Genomic DNA, 23,407 nt, shown 5'->3' with positions numbered 1-23,407 from the left:
ATGAACTATGTCACCTTTTTGACCTCTTGAGTTTTTGCAGGTATGTGGTTAATGGCAACATGCTTGTGGCAATGGCTTATGCAGGTTTTTGGCAACATTCTTGTTTCCTTCATTGGGTAAGGGCTACATGCTTGTTGCTTAAGGCTTTGTCATTTTGTGTCGGGGGATATGACATATGGTTTTGTTTTGGGGGTTATTGCTGCTCTCCCTGCTCTTGTCCATGCTAGACTGCATGGATGCACAGGGAGTTCTTGCCCAGAACAGAACCATACCGCCAATCCAAACTGTATGCTAATTGTCAATCACATTTGACGACAGTGGTCCTGACAGAAATCAAATGTAGCGTCAGTTCTGGCAGGTCACGCTAGTCAAGCTCGCATCAGCTGACTCCCAGCTGATCCATGTCTACCTATAGGGATGCGACACCTATCACAGCACTCATTTATAAGGTGCTTCAGTATTATCACCAGCTTTTGCGTTGCTCATTAGCTGATTACCCACCTCCATCCCCGACTCCTCCTCTTGTCAGTCAGGATTCAGCCTTCTGACAGCCATGTTGATCTTTAAACCTCGATTTAACTTTCAACAACAGATATTTCAGCACAATGAATGTTTTTGCGCTGATTATTAATTGTCTCTTTTCCGTCTGTCTGATGCACGCGTCCACCACTCATTCAGTAAAGATTAAAACTTAACACAGACTGTCAGGACGGACCTTTATGCAAAAATGGAAATGCCATTTGAAAGGAGGGTTGGATCTTGCTTTTGCTAGCCTCTCCGAAATCACCTACCCTACATTTAATGAATACAAACATTTCTGTGAAGTTGATTCATGATCTTTTTTTTTTTTGTCACAGACACTCTATATGTCATTTACCTGTATGTTACATTTAAATAATAGAACATATATAGAACATATAACTGTACTGCAGTGAACTGGGCCCTTTAAATCAAGACATCACCCACACTGGCTGACACATACAAATCCATGATACATGTGAAATCGCCAAGCTATGCAGTCAATAAAACTCATGCTAGAGGTCAAAATCAATATGCAGATAAACAAACAGACAGTACAATCACACAGTGCCTAATACATGGAAACCAGTGTTGTATGAATCATTTGAAGAAAAGTACAGTGGAGCTCACACAGTTATTGGATTTAGCTGTGTCATATCAAGACATAATTTTATGACACAGACTAGGCTATGTCCTGATGCTTGATTGCTTTACTTTAAAGGAAACTAGCATGCAAAGTACATACTTCTAATGTGTACTATCTGAATTGTGATGCAGCCTAGTTATCTTTTTTTGTACCTCATTAAGAGCTGTTCTTCTTCTTTTTTTCACATTGATTTTATTTGGACTTTGTCCGTTGGTACTGTATTTGTTTTTCAGACACTGGGAAAGAGTGGCTATGCTGGCTTTGAACATTATCCCCTCAAGAAAGGTTAGCCTCTGATATTAATGAGAGAGAGAGAGAGAGAGAGAGAGAGAGAGAGAGAGAATGAAAAGATTCCATTTTGCCATTGTGGCAGAGGTGGCTTGGGATGCCAAAGATTCCTCTAAGCCCCCCTGGGTTTTGTCATGAGGATATTATGCAATGAATTCTAGGGGAAACGTGTGGGGGAGAAAAGTGTATTTACATTACAGAAAGTCCAAGCTGTGTGGGGAAGATAAAATGTGCAAAAACACACTTACAGAGTGAACAAAAAATTATGAGGAGGAGAAATGAGGGGTATGTGAAGAGAGAAAGGCATTTGCATGCATTTGTAACAGCAGCAGAAGGAAACAGAGTTTACCATTGTGTAAAACTCATTGCCTCAATGCTGTTTATGGTACTTGTGTTTATGTGTTTATGCAATGCTGTTTATGTGGTTGCAAGAGTTTGTTGTGGTTGATTGCTTATTGGCCCTAGCCAAAAGGTCACTCATCCATGTTTCTGTGATATTTTTTGTCCCTCTATATGGCTAAGGTCATCTCAGTTAGGTATGAAACCATGGTTCCCTGAATAGGGAACAAGACGCTGCATCAGTGACCCTATGGCAGGAAGTCGTGGCCTAATGGTTAGAGAGTCGGACTCATAACCCAAAGGCTGTGGGTTCGAGTCTCGTACCAACAGGGATTGTAGGTGGGGGGAGTGAATGTACAGCGCTCTCTTCCACCTTCAATACCACGACTGAGGTGCCCTTGAGCAAGGCACCGAACCCCCAACTGCTCCCCGGGCGCCGCAGCATAAATGGCTGCCCACTGCTCCGGGTGTGTGTTCACGGTTTGTGTGTGTTCACTGCTGTGTGTGTGCACTTTGGATGGGTAAATGCAGAGCACTAATTCCAAATATGGGTCACCATACTTGGCCACATGTCACTTCATGTCACTTCACTATGCTACAGCCCACAGGTGTGACGAGGCACTCCGTCACCCATGCCATCACCAAACTGCACCAACTTTTAGTTGTAAAGTTACTTACTGTTAGTAGAATGTCTAAAGTGGACTATCAAAATAAAGTGTTACCTAATATTTTATGTATTTGAGGTCTGAGATGAAGGAACGGTGAGGAGACAGGGCAAACATTTTGCATCTTTGGAATACAAATTAAGATATTTTTGATGAAATCCGGGAGCTATCTGACCCTGCATATTCAGCAAGGGAACTACCACGTTCAAGGCCCAGAAACGTAGTAAGGACATCCTTAAAATAGTCCGTGGTTCAACCGTAATTTTATGATACAACATGAGCAGGAGAGAGCTGAACCTGCATAGTGAGAAATTATAATTCCATTCCTCGAAACATGGCAGTAGAACACTTTTCTGGGGATTATTCTTAAACCAGTACCCTGCTCAATCTAGAAATGGTCAAGAACAGGGTTTTGATGCTGACACACTAAGTCCTCAGACTGTACTACAATTGGCCAGTCAGCAAGGATATATATATATATATACAATATATATATATATATATATATATATATATATATATATATATATATATATATATATATATTGCGATCTCTAGGCTCAACTTACCCCAAATTGAGCCTACGGAGAGAATAAATTGAGCTATATGGGGTTAAACTGTGCCATTGATTATGCTGAAGTGAATTGAAAATTTTCACCCCATGCTATATCCAAGAAAGAGAAATTCAATAAAACAGTGTCCTGAAAATAGTGTCAAAAATGCCAAAGGACAACAGTAAACACTCAATTTTCAGTTAAAGGCAGTTCATCATTGAATTCAGTGATGTCATCATCCAGCTCAGTTCAGTTCAAATAGTATCTGTGCAATCAAGTCGACGATATCGCTGGAAATTAAGCTAAGTGTCCCCAACTAAGCAAGCCAGAGGCGACAGCGGCAAGGAACTATAACTTCATTGGTGACAGAATGGAGAAAAACTTGGGACAAACCAGGCTCAGTCGGGAGGGCCAGTTCTCCTCTTACCAGACGAACCAGTTCCATGCTGCAGCAAAGTCAGATTGTGCAGAGGACTCATCTGGTTCCCGTGGTCTTGTTCCGATGGCCATCTAGGTGACGAGGTCTTCACTGGGGCTCATCTAGTTGTCTCCGCTGACATTCAGGGCTATAGAGGTCATCTCTAGGTCCTGATCCACCATCTGATCTGGATACAGGCTGGATTTGGTGGTTACGGTGACCTCGGAATAAGAAAGAAACAGACTAATATTAGTGTAGATGCCATTCTTCTTACGATGTAACAAGTACATCGGGTGTTATGGGAAGTGTTCCCAGATCCGGTTGACCTAATTAATGCAGCCTAACAATCTTTTAACGGATTTGAATATTATAAATGTATCAGTTTGTTATGTGTTAGTCAAGTTAAATAGATGGATCTTTAATCTAGATTTAAACTGACAGCGTGTGTTTGCCTCCCAAACAATGTTCGGTAGATTATTCCAGAGTTTAGGCGCTAAATAGGAAAAGAATATGTGCCCGCAATTGATTTTGATATTCTAGGTATTATCAAATTGCCAGAGTTTTGAGAACGCAGCGGACGTGGACTATATTGCGATAAGAGCTTGCTCAAGTACTGAGGTGCTAAACCATTCAGGGCTTTATAAGTAATTATCAAGATTTTTAAATCTATACAATGTTTAATAGGGAGCCAGTGCAGTGTTGACAGAACTGGGCTAGTATGGTCATATTTCCTAGTTCTAGTAAGACCTCTAGATGCTGCATTTTGGACCAGCTGGAGTTTGTTTATTAAGCACTCTGTTTCTCTGTATTATATAATTTTTTTTAATTTGTTAAACATCTATTAAATTGTTTCTCTTTAATTGGTTTGGACATTTTTTGTATTTTCTAGTTCGGGGAACAGACACAGTCTCTATAGTGTGATATCTAGATGAAAGAGTCTCTATGTGCTGAGAATAAACTGATTTTTGTGATGTGAGGCGGCTAGCAGACGGTCGGTTTAGACAGTCTGTCTGCTTCCTGACCTAGGCCCCAGTTAGTCATGTACAAACTCTAAGATTATGTGCCATATTTCTTGAGAGAAGAGCGGCACCACCCCTGGAGGGTGATTAAAAATGTGATATTTTAAAAAATGTGTTTGTAATTGTTTAGACACAAGTAGCACGAGTCCTTAAACATAAAAAAACGTATTGTGCTGCATGTTTTTTTTTTTACTTAAATGTAATTATTTCATTGGCCTCTCTTCATCAGAGTAAAATGGATTACTCTTAAAATATTTGTGGTCACATTACCAATTTTGTTTATGGTTGGCTAGAAACTAGGGGTGGCACAACCTCCCCAGAGTCTCAAATCCACCAGTAGGAATATGGAGGTTTCTGTTGGCATGTCATTGAGAAGAAAAGCTAGAAATGGAAAGGGAAAACGTAGGATTTTGCAGAAATTCTGCGAGAAAAATCACACAAGTAAGAAAAAGTAATGCAAGATATAGAAACCATTTGAGCAGTGTGTGTTAGGAAATGCTCCTCCCTCTCTCCTCCTCTGACCTACTTCCAGCAGCACATAGGATAGTGTGATGTGGTCATGAGCTGACTGAGAAATGGCAACAGCCATCCCCCTCCCCCCTTACCATCTCTGTCGGATTCTCTCAGTCTGTCTTTATACACCACTGCACTCTTTAGAGTCAACACAGGTTACCCCGTATGCCCTGTCCTGCCCTGTGGAAAAAATGCATAAGAGACAGCATGAACATTCTTATACATCCATGTATGAACAAATTACATTTTTGGTTGTTTTTCAATGTTTCCACACATCCGTACCTGTGTATTAATTTATATTAGTGGTGTTTACAATATAATTAATGAAACAACTGTAATGTATTCATTAGGGGTCATTCACAAGAGGCAGAATCTTTAATTTAACCTTTAACCTTATAATGCAACTGATTTAGAATGTACATAGACAGCAACTTCACTCGCCACAGAAATATCTTTCCTAACCCTCCTCACAAGCATCTGAAACTTGACATAATAACAGTAAATTATTAAAGCTATATACTAAATGTATGTAATGTTAAAGTTTAAAGTAGCATTTGTCTTTGCTGTGTTTATGTATTTATAATGTAGCTTTAAGGCTTTAGCAAAGGGTTATGCTGGTTATAACCGGTGACAATCTATATTTTTTATTCATTTGCTGTGTTTATGTATTTATAATGTAGCTTTAAGGCTTTAGCAAAGGGTTATGCTGGTTGTAACCGGTGACAATCTATATTTTTTATTCATTTAATTGTTTATTTGTATTATTTAGTGGCAACCAGTCTTTCTTTAAGTCTGTCTTTCTCATCACATTCAATTCCAATAGCAAGCTTAGGTAAAACATTAACACCTCCCCCCCCTGTTTTATTTTTTATTAATTTTTGTAAATTAATTGATCTGAATTATAATAAATTATTCATTCTCAACTCTAACACTTTTTGTTAGGACAGCCGTCTTGATATAGCAGAAACCTTATCTGGGTCTCATGTTTTTTAGCCAGTTGAGGCTGGTCTAGATTGCTGATCACCTTTAATTTATCTTGGCACATCATCTTGGACAAGCTAGATATAGCTACCGGACCACATTGGACTGGCAAAAATCCAGCAACCGTATTATGTCATACTATTTTAATATTAAAGGGGTCATGAACTGCCTCTGTTTTTATGTTGTACTGTTCTCTGAAGTCCATTTATAATGTTATCAAGATTTTTACATAAAAAAACATCATAATTTTGAAGTAATAGACTATTTTCTGTTCTGTTTTTGACCACCCTCATCATAACGCTCCATTTGAACAGGCATGGTGGATTGTAGACTTGGAAGTAAATGCCCAACGTGATTGGCTTGTGTATGTCTGACAGTCTACGTCCTTCACAGATGGACACTGCTGTGATTTAGGTTAAAAACATATAAATACTCTGTATATATCAAACAATCTTTTTAACAGACAAAGCAGTAGTGAACACGTAATAAAAACAGTTACTCACACTTGTGGGTTGGGACATGACTGTCAGATCCAATATAGTCGGCACAGTTCACCTCTTTCGAAAGAACTATGCACGAATCGGTGGGCGGGCCTAAACAGTCAGTGATGTCGATCTTCTTTTTGCGGAGGCGGCACTTATCCACACTATTATCATAGAGTAGAACTTTCCAAAAGCAGACTGCTTTCAATATAAGCTATAAACAAAGTTTTGAGTTCTGAAACATACAGTTCCCTTTCAAGGGAACTTCGAACTGCGTCCTCTAGGGGTCGCTATGGGGAACGCCTCGTCGTGACCCGTGTCTGAAGCATACATTGAAAAAACACCAACAACACGTTGGCCGGCGACAGCTCATGACATCACTACCGGTGCGATTGTACACGGAGGAGGATGGGCTCATGGGGATCGCAGGTAGATCCGGCTGATGAGTTTAAAAAGGGGTTTTCCCTCTTGCGCTCGTCGGCTGTGGACGAGAGTAAGCTGCTGGAGGATGATGTTATTTCTTTAACATCGTTTGATCTGGGGGCCGGTGCTCTGCTGGGTTCGGCCCGGTAAGAGCAGGAGATGTCTGAGGACGGCGAAGAAGCTGAGGCTGAGCCTTCCCAATCATCCTGCTCTGCGAATGGTGAGTTTTGAGCGTTATCTTTCTTACGCATTCATCGATTCTAGCATACGAGTTATGCCAACACCGAGGCGATGCGCGGAAACGACTATGAGAGGATGCCCCTCTAAAAAAGATGACTGGTTAGCTATCTTTCTATGGGTGAGACGTCCTCTCTTAAAACTCCCTCCTTGCCATCTCGCTTAGATGGCAGGGCATACGCAGCAGCAGGTCAGGCTGTTGCGTCGTTGCGCACAATGCGGTGCTCCAGGCATATTAGGCTGACCTGCTGGAAGACCTGGATAAAGGCCTGATGAGGTAGCTGAGTTTTGCCTCACCACAGATCTCACTCTCTGTGGTACTTAGCATGGCAGCTATAGTAGGTATTGAGAGACATCTGTGGGTGAACCTGGCATATATCGGGATGGAAGAGAGGGGCTTTCTTCTCGATGCGCCGGTTTCGCCTTCCGAATATTTTTGGTTACCTCTGTTGAGACGGTGGTCGAGAAGTTCAGGAAGGAAAAGGCGCGCTCAGCGGCCTTCAGTCCTTCAGTTCACGAGGGTCCAGGTCTAAGCCCGAACAGCATAGGGGTCCTGGTCCGTCTCGGTCTGAGGATCAGAGATGGCCACAGAAGGCTAGTGTCGCGGCTCGTGCTCCTCCCCCACCTGCGGGTAGGGTTAGAAGGGAGGTAGGCAAGACCTAGGGATGTGATCCAGACAAGGCATCAGCACTTTCGTCCGGATCAGAGTGATACTTGAGTATCTACTCGTTTCTTTCGGGGGTCTTACATCTGCCCTTAGCTCCTAATTCTCCTATAACCACCAGCTCTCCACCTGACCAAGGTTAGGTAGGAATTTTCCTGCATTTCCGTCTCCTATGCTGGACCTATATGTTTGGTTGGTTCTATGGCTTCATAGTGACCACCTTGCTGATGGTCTGGACTAGAGGCTTCTTCGAGTCGCCTCTTGAACGGGGCTCCGGCGCGGGAATATTTGCGAGAACCTTCTTGTGTAATGCTGTCTCAGGCAGTGCTCCCCTCGCCTTAGAGGGTCGTATTTGAGCTTGCCTCTCCCGTTTGGTCCAGTACCTCCGGGTATCTGTAATCAGATGCCTGGAAATTTAAATCCATGCAATGGTAAGTGCACATGCTAAGCTCTGTGCACTTTCTGAAACCCACATAGTGGTAAGTGCGCACGTTAAAGACTTTGCGCACTTTCTAAAATCCACATAAGTGGTAAGTGTGCACGCTAGACTTTGCGCACTTTCCAGTATTGGAACATGCTGTAGGTCCGAGCCTCCCTCTCGTTTTAGAGCTGGGTGTGTTGCTCCCTCAGCTAAGTAAATTATTGCTAGCTGTTCCAGCATTGGAACATGCGGTAGGTCGAGTTCCCCTCTCATGTGAGAGCTGGGTGTTTGCCCCCTCAGCTAGAGATTTACTGCTAGCCATTCCAGCTTTATATGTTAGATCAAGTTGGTGACTCTCAAACATATTGCGTTTGGTATGCACCATTCTATCTATGAGCTGCTCTTTCAGAGTGCCATGAGAGCCCCCTTAGAACGGTATCCTAAAATCCATGTTATGGTAAGTGTGCACGTGAGATGTTCCCATTCTGATGTTGAGCAATTAAAGCTGTTAGACTGCTTTGAAACGGCTTTAAATTCAACATCAGTGGTGTACATGAGTTTAGGGAACACTGTATCAGGGAGTATTGAGGGCTTTTAAAAAATATATATATATAATAATAATAAAAAATAAAGGGAGAATTCAAAACTGTTAATGGGAGGCTTCATCTTTGCTCAAGAGTTGCTTTTGGCTTTTTATTTCTGTGGTTGAATGCTCGACACATGTATTCAGTTTCTTGACATGCATCTTGAAGGGATAGTTCACCCAAAAATGAAAATTCTGTCATAATTTCCTAACCTTCAAGTTGTTCCAAACCTGTATTAATTTCTGTCTTCTGTTGCTGGTAGCCATTGACATGTATGGAAAAAAAATACTATGGAGTCAATGGCTAACAGCAACTGTTTGGTTACCAACTTTCTTCAAAATATCATCTTTTGTTTTCAACAGAAGGAAGAAATTCATACAAGTTTGGAACAACATGAAGGTGAGTAAACAATGACAATTTTTATTTTTGGGTGAACTATCTCTTTACGTTTTTCAGTAGATTTAAAACCATCTAGTTTGTGATAAATGATTATGTAGACATCTTGTGTGTGTGTGTGTGTGTGTGTGTGTGTTTTAATCCTGATTGGTTCTTTTCTCTCTTTCAGATCATGCCCCCTAGATAGCAGACTCTTCGCCTCGCTGGCTGTCGGCCCCTCCGGATTGGAGAGGATGCCTCCCCGGAAGCGCACACGGCCCACCCTGGGCTTCATGTGCTGCTTCAGCAGCAGTGAACACCCTGAGATTAACCTGAAAGACAGTGTACCGCTGCAGCTGCTGGAGTTCAGTGCCCCCATGCCCCCAGAGGAAGAGCTGCATGCCCGTTTCTCTGAATTAGTGGTTAGTATTTGCCAGCTATTCTGGTGGTCAGGTTTATGCCGTTAAATGTTTAATTTATTACTCTATTCTTTCAAGTAATCCATATCCATAATCCATGTAACACATAAGTGGAAAAGTCAAGGGGCTAACTGTCTGCAATCAGTGTCACAGTGGCTTTAGCATCTAATTTCTAACATTAGGCAGTTTGGAACACTTGTAGTACAAAAGTTGATCATAAATAAGGCTTTAGGAATCTATGCAGACTTGCATTATTGAGGTTGAGGCATATTCTTACTAGTTCAGTTCAGGGTCATTGTGGGATTTGTTACATGCATATGCATATGTATATATCTCTGTGCATATGCCTTGCGAAAGTATTCATACCCCTTCATTTCTTTCACATTTTGTTATGTTGCTGCCTTATGTTAAACTGCTTTAAATAATTTTTTCCCACACATCAATCTACACTCCATACACCATAATGACAAAGCAAAAACAGAATTGTCACAACTTCGTAAATTTATTAAAAGTAAAAAACTGAAATAAATGCATTGCATAACTAAATATTTAGCTGACAAACCTTAACAGCCTCAAGTCTTTTTGGGTATGATGCGACAAGCTTTGCACATCAGCATTTGGCAATTATCTGCCATCCTTCTCCTCATCTCTTCACCTCTCAAGCTCTGTCAGCTTGGATGGGGGCAGATGCACATTTTCAGGTTTCTCCAGAAATATTTTACTGGGTTCAATCCCAGGCTCTGGCTGGGCCATCAAGGACATTCACATGTTGTCTATAAGCCACTCTTGCTTTGTGCTTAGGGTCATTGTCCTGTTGGAAGGTGAACCTTCTGCCCAGTCTGAGGTTCTGAACACTCTGGACTGGGTTTTCATTAAGGCTATCTCTATATTTTGCTACACTGAGCGTTCCTTCTACTTTGACGAGTCCCTCAGTCACTGCCGCTGAAAAACAGTCCCTCAGCATGAGGCTGCTACCAGCACACTTTACTTTTGGGATGGTACTCTGCAGGTGATGAGCAGAGCTGGTTTCCTTCAAACATGATGCTTAGAATTGAGGTTCATCAGACCAGAGAATCCTTTAGGTGCTTTTTCGTAAATTCCAAGTGTGTTTTCATGTGTCTTAACTGAAGAGAGGACTGAGTCTTGCCACACTGCCATAAAGCCCAGATTGGTGGAGTGTTGCAGTGATGTTTGTTCTTCTGTAGATTTCTCCTATCTCCACATATGATCATGGAGCTCAAGTAGAGTGACCATCAGGTTCTTGGTCACCACACTAACCAAAGCCCTTCTCCATCAGTTGCTCAGTTTGGCCAGAAGGCCAGCTCTAGGAAGAGTCCTGGTTGTTTCAAACTTCTTCCATTAAGGGTAATAGAGACTACATGCTTCTGTGACACTTCAATGAAGCAGAATTATTTTCTGAACTCTTCCCCCGATATGTGGCTTGACACAAACCTGTTTCTGAGCTTTACATGCAGTTCGTTTGACCTCAGTGCTTTATTTTTGCTCTGATATGCATTATCAGCTGTTAGACCTTTTATTAAGGTTTGTGGGCCGTTCCAAATCATACCCATTAAATTGAATTTGCCACAGGATAACTTCCCTTGAAGTGTAGTAACATCTACAAGCAATACGAATGCTCCTGAGCTAAATTTCAACTGTCCCAGATACTTATGCAATGGAATCATTTTAGTTTTTTTATTTTTAATAAATTTACAAAGATGTTAAAAAACTGTTTTTTGCTTTACCATTATGGTGTATGGAGTGTAGATTGATGTGGAAAAAAAGTCATTTAAAGCAGTTTAACATAAGGCAGCAACATAACAAAACGTGAAAAAAATTAACAGGTATGAATAATTTTGCAAGGCACTGTATATGTCTGCTTTCAGAGCAAGACATCAATGAATAGTTATGCATCATAACACCGTAGGCCCCACCCACTGGCATTCATTTGTTGAGTTGAACACTCATTGTTTAATTATGTAATTGGCATGATACATTCTTACCCAACAAATAAAATGTTATATTTGATTTATTCTGTACTCTCCTGAAATCATTATGACTAGTGGATTATGTGGAGGCTTTTAACGCAAATCTGTGCCCAGTACAGAATATACTGAATGCTCATGAATAAGGAACAGTAGGTACTGGAGATCTTTTGATTTCTGTCTAGCACTGACTTAGCAAGTTGTATTGAAGTGGCCAAACAAAGTACACTTTTTATGAGCAAGCAGTAGGTGACCGACTTAAAGGTAATGGTTAAACTTGCACCCTCTGATTAAGATCAGACTGGTGAGTTTGTGATTGTGAGATCCACGACTCTGCAGTCAGTTTAAGCAAAGAGTTAGAATCAAGTTGAAACTGAATCCTAATGAAATTAGATAAACTCTGCAGCAGTGCAAGTAAAAGACCTGTAGCGAATCAGCTCAAAGGGGAAATATGAATAATCAATCATAACTAGTTATGATTAATTATAAATATTTAGATCCGCTGTAAGTATTTACTTGACATCTCAGTGTCCACTGTCTGTCAATTCTAAGAACGTTACTTTCCTGTTTAAGGAAAATAACTTTCTCATTGTACAATACTACTCAGAGCATGTAGCAAAAATCTGCTTAAGCAGTAAAGAGAAGAGAAATAAAGATATGAAGCTATGGTACAATTTGATATTCAGCAGATCTACAGCCTGAAGGAAACATCAGTTTCTTAGTTCAAACACACCTTTGTAAATAAATGAATACTTAATGTATCAATTAGTAAAACTAAGTTTGATACTTGCACGTCTCGCCTGTTTGAAAGAGAGTCCTGATGCACTTTGGGACTCCAGTTGGTCAGCTGAAGTTAGGTGATGAGAAATAACCATTTTGAGTCAAAGGATCTTGATGAATGGAAAGACTAGGCCGAAGCCTAGCACAGACTTAAGGGTTGCAGAAGAGTTTCTAGCTCACATCCTTATCTTCTCAGAAACTAACAGGACTGCAGACTGAAGGGCTATATGTTGGAGCCCACCGGGCACGCCCGCACCGGCTAAGGCTCTCCACACAGGCAGCAATCAGAAGATTTAGCAGATGACATGGGCGGAACTGTGCGTGAGCGTTTTAAAGTCTGAGACGAGTCACGCCTCTCAGGATGGGCTTGTCCAATGAGAAAGGTTGAATTTCCAAGCGGGAGGTTGGAAATACTGGGTGGTTTTATGACCCTTTGTCTGAGAGCATGGTAATTTGCATATGGAACTGGATTGGATGTAGATATGCAAACTATTAAAGATTCTTAGAACACTAACATGTTGCATAGGTATCCACATATTATATACACTCTCAATTCGATAATCCGAAGATTAATTCATAGAGGCCAAACATGGTATAGGTGAGTTTACATTAACTAGTGATCTGTCATAAGCATGCATTAAAACAATACAAGTATACAATACACAAGACCATATACAAGGAGGTAGTACTCATACACAAAGACCTGGGGATATGCATGATAGGAAAGTCAGAAAAATTTGTCTATGAATTAATGAAAGAAGTAATTTCCTACAGCAGTATGTGTCTGTTTTAGAGAGAACTGAGTAGGGAGGAAGATTCTCTCTACATACTTTTAGGTCGTAAAAGTTTATCTGATCTGGCTGAGGTGCACTGATTGCCATGGTAACCAGGGGCCTGTGGTCATACACAGACATGCTGACACCCAGTATGTTTATTGGGTGAGGGGTCTGTGATTATTTGTTACTCTGATGAATAATTGGTTTGTTAAATCTAATGAAAATTGTGTGTCTGACTGGTCCAAATGTGACAGACCTACTGTACACTACACCATTGAATTATGTTGTTGGGCTAATGGGTGGTCCTTACAAATCTGTTGACAACAGGAGAAATGGAAATCCGTTTTGTTGGGTAGAGAGCGGAGGTTTGCCAGATGGATGCTAGGCAACAGCGTCCTGAATCTGCGCTGCCTGAGCTTCATGAGCGCGCCGGCTCGCTTCCCCTGTCTGCGCGTCCTGAAGCGTTTGATCAGCGCCGCAGCTCCCCCGACAATGTCTAGCAAAACATCAGAATAATCAAAAACCGGTGAAATATCGGGTGGTGTGTACTTCCGAATGTCCAGCAATTCATCTCTGGTGAAACTGATTGCATGGATATAACTAAAGACAGGACAAACTAACAAAAACATAAAAAGAACTGCGGAGCACGCCACGGAGGCAGCCATCAAAGTCGGCGCCATCGCGAAGAAAGATTGTGTCAAAGCAGCTTTACAGTACCAAATAGGAAAATAGTGTGTCAATGCAAAAGGACAATAGTAAACACTCAATATTCAGTTAATGCAGTTCATCATTGAATTCAGTGATGTCATCTTCCAGCTCAGTTCAGTTTAAATAGTATCTGTGCAATCAAGTCGACGATATCGCTGGAAAAAAACCTTGGGAGAAACCAGGCTCAGTCGGACGTTCTCCTCCGTCCAGACAAATCAGCAGGTTGATCCATACTGTAGCAAAGTTAGAATGTGTATAGGGCTCATCTGGTTCCGTGGTCTTGTCCCGATGGCCGTCTAGGAGACAATGTCTTCACTAGGGATCTGTATCTGGGGCTCATCTAGTTGTCCTGGTCTCCGCTGAAATTCATGGCTGTAGAGGTCGTCTCTAGGTGCTGATCCAACTTCTGGGCTGGATACGGACTGGATCTGGTGGCTACGGTGACCTGAGAATAAGAAGAATGCCCAACATATGGGAGCAGTTAGGTAAATCAGAGCAACCTCATGCTTGATACACAAAGAAAAGACTCATAGATTATTTTTGGTAAAGAATGCTGTCATTCTTTCACTCTGGAGTATAGATTTAAACAAACAAACAAACAATATGTCAAAACATGCACTTTTTGCAGTAATGAAATAAATATTCTCTCACAGGAAGCTTTAAGAAACCTGACAGAACTGGGTCACAGTTTGACAGGATTAAGAGTTTTAACAGTTTTTTGGAATATGATATGAGAAGCAGATCATTCAAAACATGTAATTCAAACACTCTGGTGAAGTTGTGCGCAGACGTGTATATAATTTGGTTCATATTTATTAACTTTATAAATCTGTGGGGTTGCAGAGTGATTGTAATATAAATATGCCAGGTAGTGCCTGTTATGTAATCTAATTACTTGATAAAATGTGACTACAAGCAACAAGTGGAAAGCCTTACTTTCCGCAAAAAAACTACTTTTAAAAGTGGCTCTCCCAACACAGTTATCTTCCTTTCCATAATTTTAGAATTCTAAGATACATTTACTAGTCATTTACATATTTATTTGCAACATATGCAGCTAAATAGTAAACACATCCCTCTTGTACTGTATATCAGTTGTCTTCAATACATGTTTGATAGGCTCTCTATAAACATGTTTCACAAATCTCTTTAAAATGAATAACCTTTCGTTGGTATGATATTTTGTTATTTAATGCTTAGAACCACTGTGCATCACAATCATTCATTTTATAAGATTTTGATTGGCCAAGCAGTATTCCAAGTGTGCCGATATTTAGTCTACAAGCATTGGAATTTTTATATTTTGCTGTCATATCACTTGTCTCTGTATGTGCCTTTCCAAACCGTTCCATAATTTTAGAATTCTAAGATACATTTACTAGTCATTTACATATTTATTTGCAACATATGCAGCTAAATAGTAAACACATCCCTCTTGTACTGTATATCAGTTGTCTTCAATACATGTTTGATAGGCTCTCTATAAACATGTTTCACAAATCTCTTTAAAATGAATAACCTTTCGTTGGTATGATATTTTGTTATTTAATGCTTAGAACCACTGCATCACAATCATTCATTTTATAAGATTTTGATTGGCCAAGCAGTATTCCAAGTGTGCCGATATTTAGTCTACAAGCATTGGAATTTTTATATTTTGCTGTCATATCACTTGTCTCTGTATGTGCCTTTCCAAACCAGCTGTCACTCTGTGCATTAGTTGTGGAGATTTTTGAGGGTATTTTTCAACAGTTACTGTCTTTTTGTGTGTTATGAGTGTGTCACTAAATCAGCTGATTAATTAAGGGACAACCCACCGTGTTTATCAGAGACAAGCATCGGTTGATTCTACTTTGTTCTTGTTGAGAAAAAAGTCACATAATATCAAATGTACTGTAAATGTACAGTCATGTTGAGAGTCCAAATATAAGCACAACAACTTTACCTGTGGCCACATACCAACAGGCTGTTCATGATACATGTTGTTTCAAAGCAGTTTTACAGAAAATGCATGTTTCTTCGTTACAATTACGAGTAATCAGAGGTGACTGTCAAAATACTGTCCATATGGTAGAAATGTGTAGTTCCAGGATAAAACAAATCATGCAGCAAGGTAATTGTGGCATTTAACCAGAAACAATGAACATGCTATGATCAGTGTTTTAATATTAATATTGCAATATTGCTTAGTGAAGTCTCACATACACAACCTTTGCAGATGCCTGATGCTTGACAGAGAGTTTTCAAAAAATTATTTTGAGAAGATTACAGAATAACATGACATAATAACAGAACAGACCATTCCCTCCTTTCAGCTCCCTAACCTTCCTGGTGTGGAAAGGTCAGATTTGTTTCTTCCTCATTTCTGTGACTGAGAGCTCTGAATGTGGTGATATCGGCCAATGAGCTTCCTGGCTACTGTCCTCAGTGAACCTTGCTATTTACGCCCTGTAAATGAGCCTGATTAGATCTGGATGAGAAGGGAGTGGGCCAGTAGAGAAAATGTCTGACAAATTAGTTTAGGATTGTGCAGTCATTGTGAAAGATTGTTCCTGTCAGTTTAGGAGCAGCCTAAATGAGTATGGTTCACTTTATTATTCTAAAGGCAAGTATTACTGCATGTTGCTGAGGGTGTTTCAGTTGGTATTACACATTTTCAGAGCCCTTAAAGTAATAATGCACTCAAAAATGCAAAGTCCATCATCACTAACAATTGTGTTGTCCAAACCCCTCATCACTGATTTTTCCATAAAACACAAAAGATTATATTTTTTAAATTTACAGATTATGCTCTCTTTCATAATGTGAACTGGGAGTATGTTGACCTCCCACAAGGAAAAAAAAATGCTAGGAAAGCAGTCCATAGAGAGTCACTGTATTGCTAGTCTTTCTCCTTTTATCGTAGCTCTCAGATGTGATGTGATCTAAATTAAATGCAAATATGGTTTTGTTGTGAAAAATTAGATACACAAGATATAAAAATGTTTAAAATCATTAACATCAGACTTGATTGTATGGTAGGTTTTACTGTATGTTTGCATATTCAGGTAAATTATTCCTCTTAGTTGTTAATTCTCCATTTTTGTGTATCTATGCATGAGGCTTACTGCTTGGTCACTACTGGCTAAAACAGTTTTCTCTCAGTCCCTTGTGAGCCACATATGACTCCCTTCCATTTTGACCATCTCTAAATCTTTCCTTCTCTGTCTTTACTGCACCTCACTCCCTTTAGCACTGCCTTTTTGTTCTCACTATTACTGTATGGCTTTTATGGCTTTTAGTTTTGTTTCCATTTCACTCTGTAATTCACACTCTCTGTGTAGTTCTCTTTTCTTTCTGTCTTCTATAAAAGGTAACTGGTTTGATATTTTTCACAAAATATTTGTTGATGTTTCTTTTATATTTTTCACAAAAAAATATTTTTTCACTGCATCATTTCAAACAGACATTGTCAGAGTAAGTTACTTTTCAAAACCTGGCCTCTGTGTCAGTCATGTATCCTGACTGTATATATTTGGTGAATAGCTTATCTTGTTCAAAGCTCTATTCCGGCAGTAAATACAAATGACAACTTAAAGGAATTCTTAAGGGAGAATAAAATTGTCTTCAACCATGGGTAAATAAGATTTTTTTTTTTTGAGTTGCGGAATTTTAATATTATGTTCCCCTTCTACTATTGACACATTTTAGCTTTAGCACAAATGGCTTTATAGAGAACTTGCAGGTTTGCGAATTGAATTGTGAATGCTTTTAAATTTAGTTCCTGAAACTTAATCTGGAGTTCTAGTGAAAATTTTTTATTAATACTGCTGTAAGTGTAATTCATAATACATAAACTTTTCAGCACAAATTACCTATATGTGTGGTAACTCATATTTAATTTATATAATTTTATTTGCATTGTTTCATTTATGTTAATAATAAATAAATTTTCGTTTCAGGTACCATGATTAAGGAGCCCTTCATTTTACAGAATTGTATTATTATTACTTAATATTATTTTAATACATTTATATATTGTATTAGATAATTTTTTCAGATCATTTGAAAAAATTCTACAGACATTAAGAAGGAATCATTTTTTCACCATATATGTACTTTTTATTTACAGAAACTACCTCACACAAAACTTTCTGCATTTTTCTTTTCTGTGTGATTTATAAGCAGTTTTCTTTATGGGGACATAAAAAATGTCCCATCAACATCAAAAATGACTTATATTACTACTCTCAAGGGGACATAATATATAGGGAATACCAGGTATAACCCATCCTCCCCACACACACAGACAGGGCTGGTATCTTTGCTTTTGAGGTTAAGTGTGGCTCAGCTGTCATGTCCTCTCCTTTCCTCAGGATGAACTGGATCTCACAGACAAAAACAGGGAAGCCATGTTTGCTTTGCCTGCTGAGAAGAAATGGCAGATCTATTGCAGCAAGAAAAAGGTGAGTCCTTCACAACATTATCATTTAAGGTTTTTTTTTTTTTTTTAGCAGTTTACTAGTTTAAATGTTTCTGGCTACTTTATCTTTTTACTGACTATAGAATAATTTTGCATGCTTTGCAAGGAAGAGATGTATCTTTTCACAGATTCAGAAGTGTAAACATTTCATTGTGAGACAAAGCCTTTGAAATTGATGTTGGAAAACGACAACTTCTTTGAAACCTTTGGCCAAAACGTAAACCAAACTTATCACACACACAGCCCCTCCCTTCCTCCTCTGGACACGATCCTTTTGGATCCCATTTCTGTGGTCAACCACTTTCAGGATATTACTCCCTTTCACCCTGATTACAGAGAGAGAGAAGACATTGGCTTATTTCAGAAGCCTCAGTAGAATACTGATTTAAACAAATGGGTTTTAGCCATTTCCAGGTTATGTTTTTGTGGAAGTGGTATTGTTTTGAAAGGACCTGCAAAGTGAACAACAGCCACTTCAGTTCCAGTCTGGAAATGTTGTATTTGATCCATTATATCTACAAAGTCTTGTATAAAGTTTGGATCCATGATACCCACATGCTTGCACCTAGAGCACTTGTCCTTTTTGGGTTTTGGAGGTGGGAATTATAGGTAAATTGGTTTGCAGCTAAAGGTTTGTAGCTACTAAAACAGATCCTGGAACAAAGTTGTCATCAGTTGATGTTCTCTCAGTGCTCCTGCACTCAAAAATGAATTCCTCTTAGAGCAAAAGTTTAACAAAGAGAGGGAAAAAAAACAAATCCTGGAAACAGGAAACAGAACCAAGCAACAGACGTCTTGGAAAACAAGTTGTGAGACCAAACACAAAAGTTCATTCATGTCTGCAGTAATGGAGAATTGCCATACAAGCCCACCACATGGCCTGCTTAAAATGCACAGCAATGTAAACAGAACAAGCAAGGCCGTGTGTTTAAGAAAGCACTCAAAAGAGAGACCTGAATGATTCAAGAAGGGAGAGAGAAGTTGACGCTATTTTTCTGAGGCTCCCTGTAAGAGAAAACTATGAAGTAAATATCTGCACAGCCTTTAGAAATCACTCGTTCACACTCCCAAGGTCTCCAGTTCTTCTGTTTGTTAGGAGTCCTGTATATTCACTTATGCCATTTGTGCAGATGGCTAAAGCGTCCTATATATTCTTTACTGCAACAGACAGCAAGCCAACTGCTTTCAATGAGAAGGTAGAGTTTACCCCAAGTTGAGTCATTTCTTAATCAGAATGCCTGTGTAGTGCATGCATTCTGATCAACCCCATGAAATACTTTCAAGCCTCGGTAGATCAAGAACCAAGTCTCTATGTGAAATTATTCTTTCTTCTGACTGTGCTAGAATCCGCCAAAAGGGCAAACCTAAGAAATTTTGTGTCTTTCTAGACAATCTGAAAATAGAATATGCATCTTTCAGATCAATAGTTATGAATCAGTCTCCTGTTCAACTCTGAGACTATATGTGTTTTAGTGTCAATATTCTGAAACTGCATGTGCTCAGTTTGAGGTTCAGCAGATGCAAGTCCAGGATCAGCTGCAAGCCACTCTTGTCAAGTAAACATCCTGACCCATGGGGGAATATAATCTTTCTCTGCCTATGAGAGAGAAGTAGAGACTGTCTGGTGGCTCTCCATAGCCTCAAGCTCAACATAGGATCCCTAAAACTAGCTCATGTGGCTCCTCGGCAACCACACAAGTAGAGTGACATTTCAAAAAGACATTAAAGGGCACATAACACACAGTTTCTGCCAATCTCATGTTGATCTTGAGTAGAACATGCCAAGAACAAACAAACACACTTGCACAACTCCGTTGCTTCCCCGGAGAAATGAACTGCATCCACTGTTCCCTTAACTCTTTGGGAAGCTAAACAAGGTTATCTTTCCCTCACAACCGCACTTCTTTGGTGACATTGTAGAATTTGTGGTCTAAAAACAAAATGACAAATCCTTTTCGAACAAGTCCTGTGTAGCACTTCCAACAAGTTTCATAACCCGAATGAAGCACGTTGATGGGTGTGCTCTTTTTATTTATTTATTTGATCTTTTTATTATTATTATTATTTTTTTTTTTTACAAATAACTCATTTCAGATTTCATCTTTGTTTTTGTTTTTTTGTTTTTTGTTTTTTCAATTTTTCAAAATGCACTGTATCATGCGTTCATATTCTATTAGGCTAACTGAGACTTGTCATAGCACTTGCATATTGCTCTGTTGTTGATTTTAATTGCTTCCATTGTCCTAATTTGTAAGTCGCTTTGGATAAAAGCTTCTGCTAAATGACTAAATGTAAATGTAATATCTTTAAAGAAGCCTAATACTTGCAAAATCATTTGTTCAAAATAATTAAGAATGAAACCCCACAAGAACATTAACTGAAATCACCCACACACAGTAACGAGAGTTTTGCGGTGTAGTTGACCATTAAATATTGTAGTACAAAATATGAGATATGTGTTTCATTACAGTACTACAGTGAATCATTGAACAAATTCAGAAATGTAAGGTATTGATAATGTAATCAGATCACAACATTTGGTCACAGGTTCTCATTACAATGGGCCTGCATCACAGTAATATCATGGTCTGGAAAAATAGTACATGGGATCATGGAAACTGTGTCTGATAAAGAATAATGATGAAAAATCACATCCATAGATAATGTATTTGAAAACTATGCTTTAGGAGAAATTCGACCATTTTTTTTATAATTTTGAGCAGTTGTATAATTCTATAAAATGAAAATGACAGTCATATTAGATGAAAAAGTGCTAGAGTTTTGAAAAATGTGCTGTTTAATCATCAGCTGAGCTTTTTGTGTGAAGAGTATTGAAAAATCACATCAAGGTTCTGATATTATTGAAAGATCTTAATCCATAATTGAGACTAAAAAGAGCTGGTAACCCCCCAAATGTTATGGAGCATTAATCAAAACCCTGCAATTTTTTTGAATGAGTCATCCATATATTTTTTTGGATAAAATCAAGTTCTTGTTGAATAAGCCGTTTTACTCAGAAATGCATATGGTGATATGGTTATAAAATCAGTCTCAACTTTAGTTCCATGTTGACTTTTAACATCCTTGACTGGACGTTAACTTGAGAGAAGCAGGTCTGTATAAGATTTGTATAAATACAACACTTTTTTCCATTGGAAATATAATCTCTGTATATTTTGGCATGGTGAAAGAAAGGACAACCCAGTGAGATGTTGAATTCTCGAAAGATGTTTGTCTAGACCTAAAAATGAGTCTAATCACTGTGTTGGCTTTGGGACAGGCAGAATTCTGTTTGCTAATGTGATTTAGCAGGGGGATTCTGAAGAGGCAAACTGTTGTTGAAGGCACAGATTCTTGTTTGGCCCACAAATATAGTTCAGTCCACATGTCACATAACATACTGTTGTATGGTGTGCATCTTGTGCAGACTGTTCGAATTGTTTCATAGCTCTTGAAGAAATGTTTTAGAGTAGTGTCAAATACAAAATTAAGACTTTATTAACATGAAACCTGCTTAAATTTATATTAAATATTAAACCAATAGAAATGTAAGAAATGAAAGTTAGGTGTGTTAGATATGAGCTAACTATGAGCACTTTACTTTTCTATGAGCAATTAGAATGTCGTGGAAAAGTTCATTTATTTCAGTAATTCAACTCAAATTGTGAAACTTGTGTATTAAATAAATTCAGTGCACACAGACTGAAGTAGTTTAAGTCTTTGGTTCTTTTAATTGTGATGATTTTGGCTCACATTTAACAAAAACACACCATCTCAACAAATTAGAATACTTCATAAGACCAATCAATTTAAGTTGAATTACTGAAATAAATGAACTTTTCCATGTCATTCTAATTTATTGAGATGCACCTGTATGTAAGTAAATTAGTATGTAAATTAATGAAGGATTCTCTATTTGTACATAGGGCTATTAATGTATTAACTACAATATATAAGATTGCAATTTAGAAACTATGAATTAACTACAAAATAACAGTTTATGAATGATTTATTACTGTTTACTACTTTATTACTGTATACTAGCTATAAAGTGTTACCTACTTTTTTAAATAATGAAATTTAAGTACATTTACAATCAATATTTCTCAGCTTGGTCCAGTTTCCCCCACAATTAAAGACATGCAATACACTAAATTGTTCATAGGTGTGTGTGAATTTGTGTGTGACTGGCCATCTTTTCATGGTGTTTTCATGGTGTTCATGGTCCAAGACAATGGGATTCTATGCATCTTACTCATCCCAATGGTTTTAACATCCTTGTGAGCCATTTGGAAAATGGATGGATTTCTTAGCTTGTCACAGTTCATTCTATGATTGTCTTATTAAAGAAGGATACATATTTAGTGAAGCACTAAAGGTATGTGACCGCTAGAACAGCCAGTACTGCACAAGGAAACATTTGCAAATGTTTCATTTCGTCATCTTCCTGCTATCACAATCTCACATAGGAGCGAGGAACGAGGAGACGCAGGAGTATTGCAATATAACAGTCTTTAATAATCCACAGGAATCAAACGAAGAAACACATGGAGTGAACAAGGAGATGACATTTAACAGCCGGTGCTAGACATGGAAACTAATGAGGGAACACCTGGAAACAATGAACATGATGACATGAGGAAAAACACAGCTGGAACCAAATAAACAGAATGAGTACAGGAACAGAAAGACTAAAAATGGGCATATGAGGGAGGGAAACACAAGACACAGGAACAAAAGACTGACATTTACTCCCCCCGGAGGGCCTCTAGGGACAGGGTTACTGGATGGAAGACCTCCAGGGCGGTGCCCATTCTGGGACCCACAGCGGAGCAGGGAGCTCGGGGAGCCATGGCGTAGCAGGGAGCTTGGGGGGCCATGGCGGAGTAGGGAGCTTGGGAAGCCCTGGCAGAGCAGAGAACTCGGGGGGCCATGGTGGAACAGGGAGCTCGTGGAGCCATGGCGGAGCAGACAGTTCAGGAGGCCATGGCAGATCAGACAGTTCAGGAGGCCACGGGCGGAGCAGGGAACTCAGAAGGCCATGGCTAGTTGGCCTCCGTGGCCTCGCCACTCAGCCCGGCCACAACGGACGGACCCATACTACCCCCCCCCCCCCAAAAAAACCCTGTGGGAGAAAAAAAAAAGGGGA

General features: G+C 39.3%; 1 protein-coding gene across 4 annotated transcripts in view; it reads left to right on the top strand.

Annotated features, from left to right (window-relative positions):
* LOC107553728 (disheveled-associated activator of morphogenesis 2-like) overlaps positions 1-23,407 on the top strand; it is an 81,237-nt gene that overhangs the window by 11,911 nt on the left and 45,919 nt on the right. For 2 of the 4 annotated variants that reach the window (XM_016236042.1, XM_016236040.1), the window contains exons 2-3: positions 9,319-9,550; positions 18,152-18,241. In XM_016236042.1, the coding sequence (XP_016091528.1) occupies positions 9,383-9,550; positions 18,152-18,241 (258 nt within the window). In that variant the 5' untranslated portion in view covers positions 9,319-9,382. Of the gene's footprint in view, positions 1-9,115; positions 9,153-9,318; positions 9,551-13,923; positions 13,929-18,151; positions 18,242-23,407 lie in introns of those variants that run through there. The other 2 variants (XM_016236041.1, XM_016236043.1) reach the window with 2 other exon arrangements.

Source organism: Sinocyclocheilus grahami, unplaced genomic scaffold (assembly GCF_001515645.1).
Source record: "Sinocyclocheilus grahami isolate Dianchi unplaced genomic scaffold, SAMN03320097.WGS_v1.1 scaffold479.1, whole genome shotgun sequence".
Lineage (NCBI taxonomy): Eukaryota > Metazoa > Chordata > Actinopteri > Cypriniformes > Cyprinidae > Sinocyclocheilus > Sinocyclocheilus grahami.
Note: the sequence above shows the minus strand (reverse complement) of the source record. Positions and strands in the feature narration are given on the sequence as shown.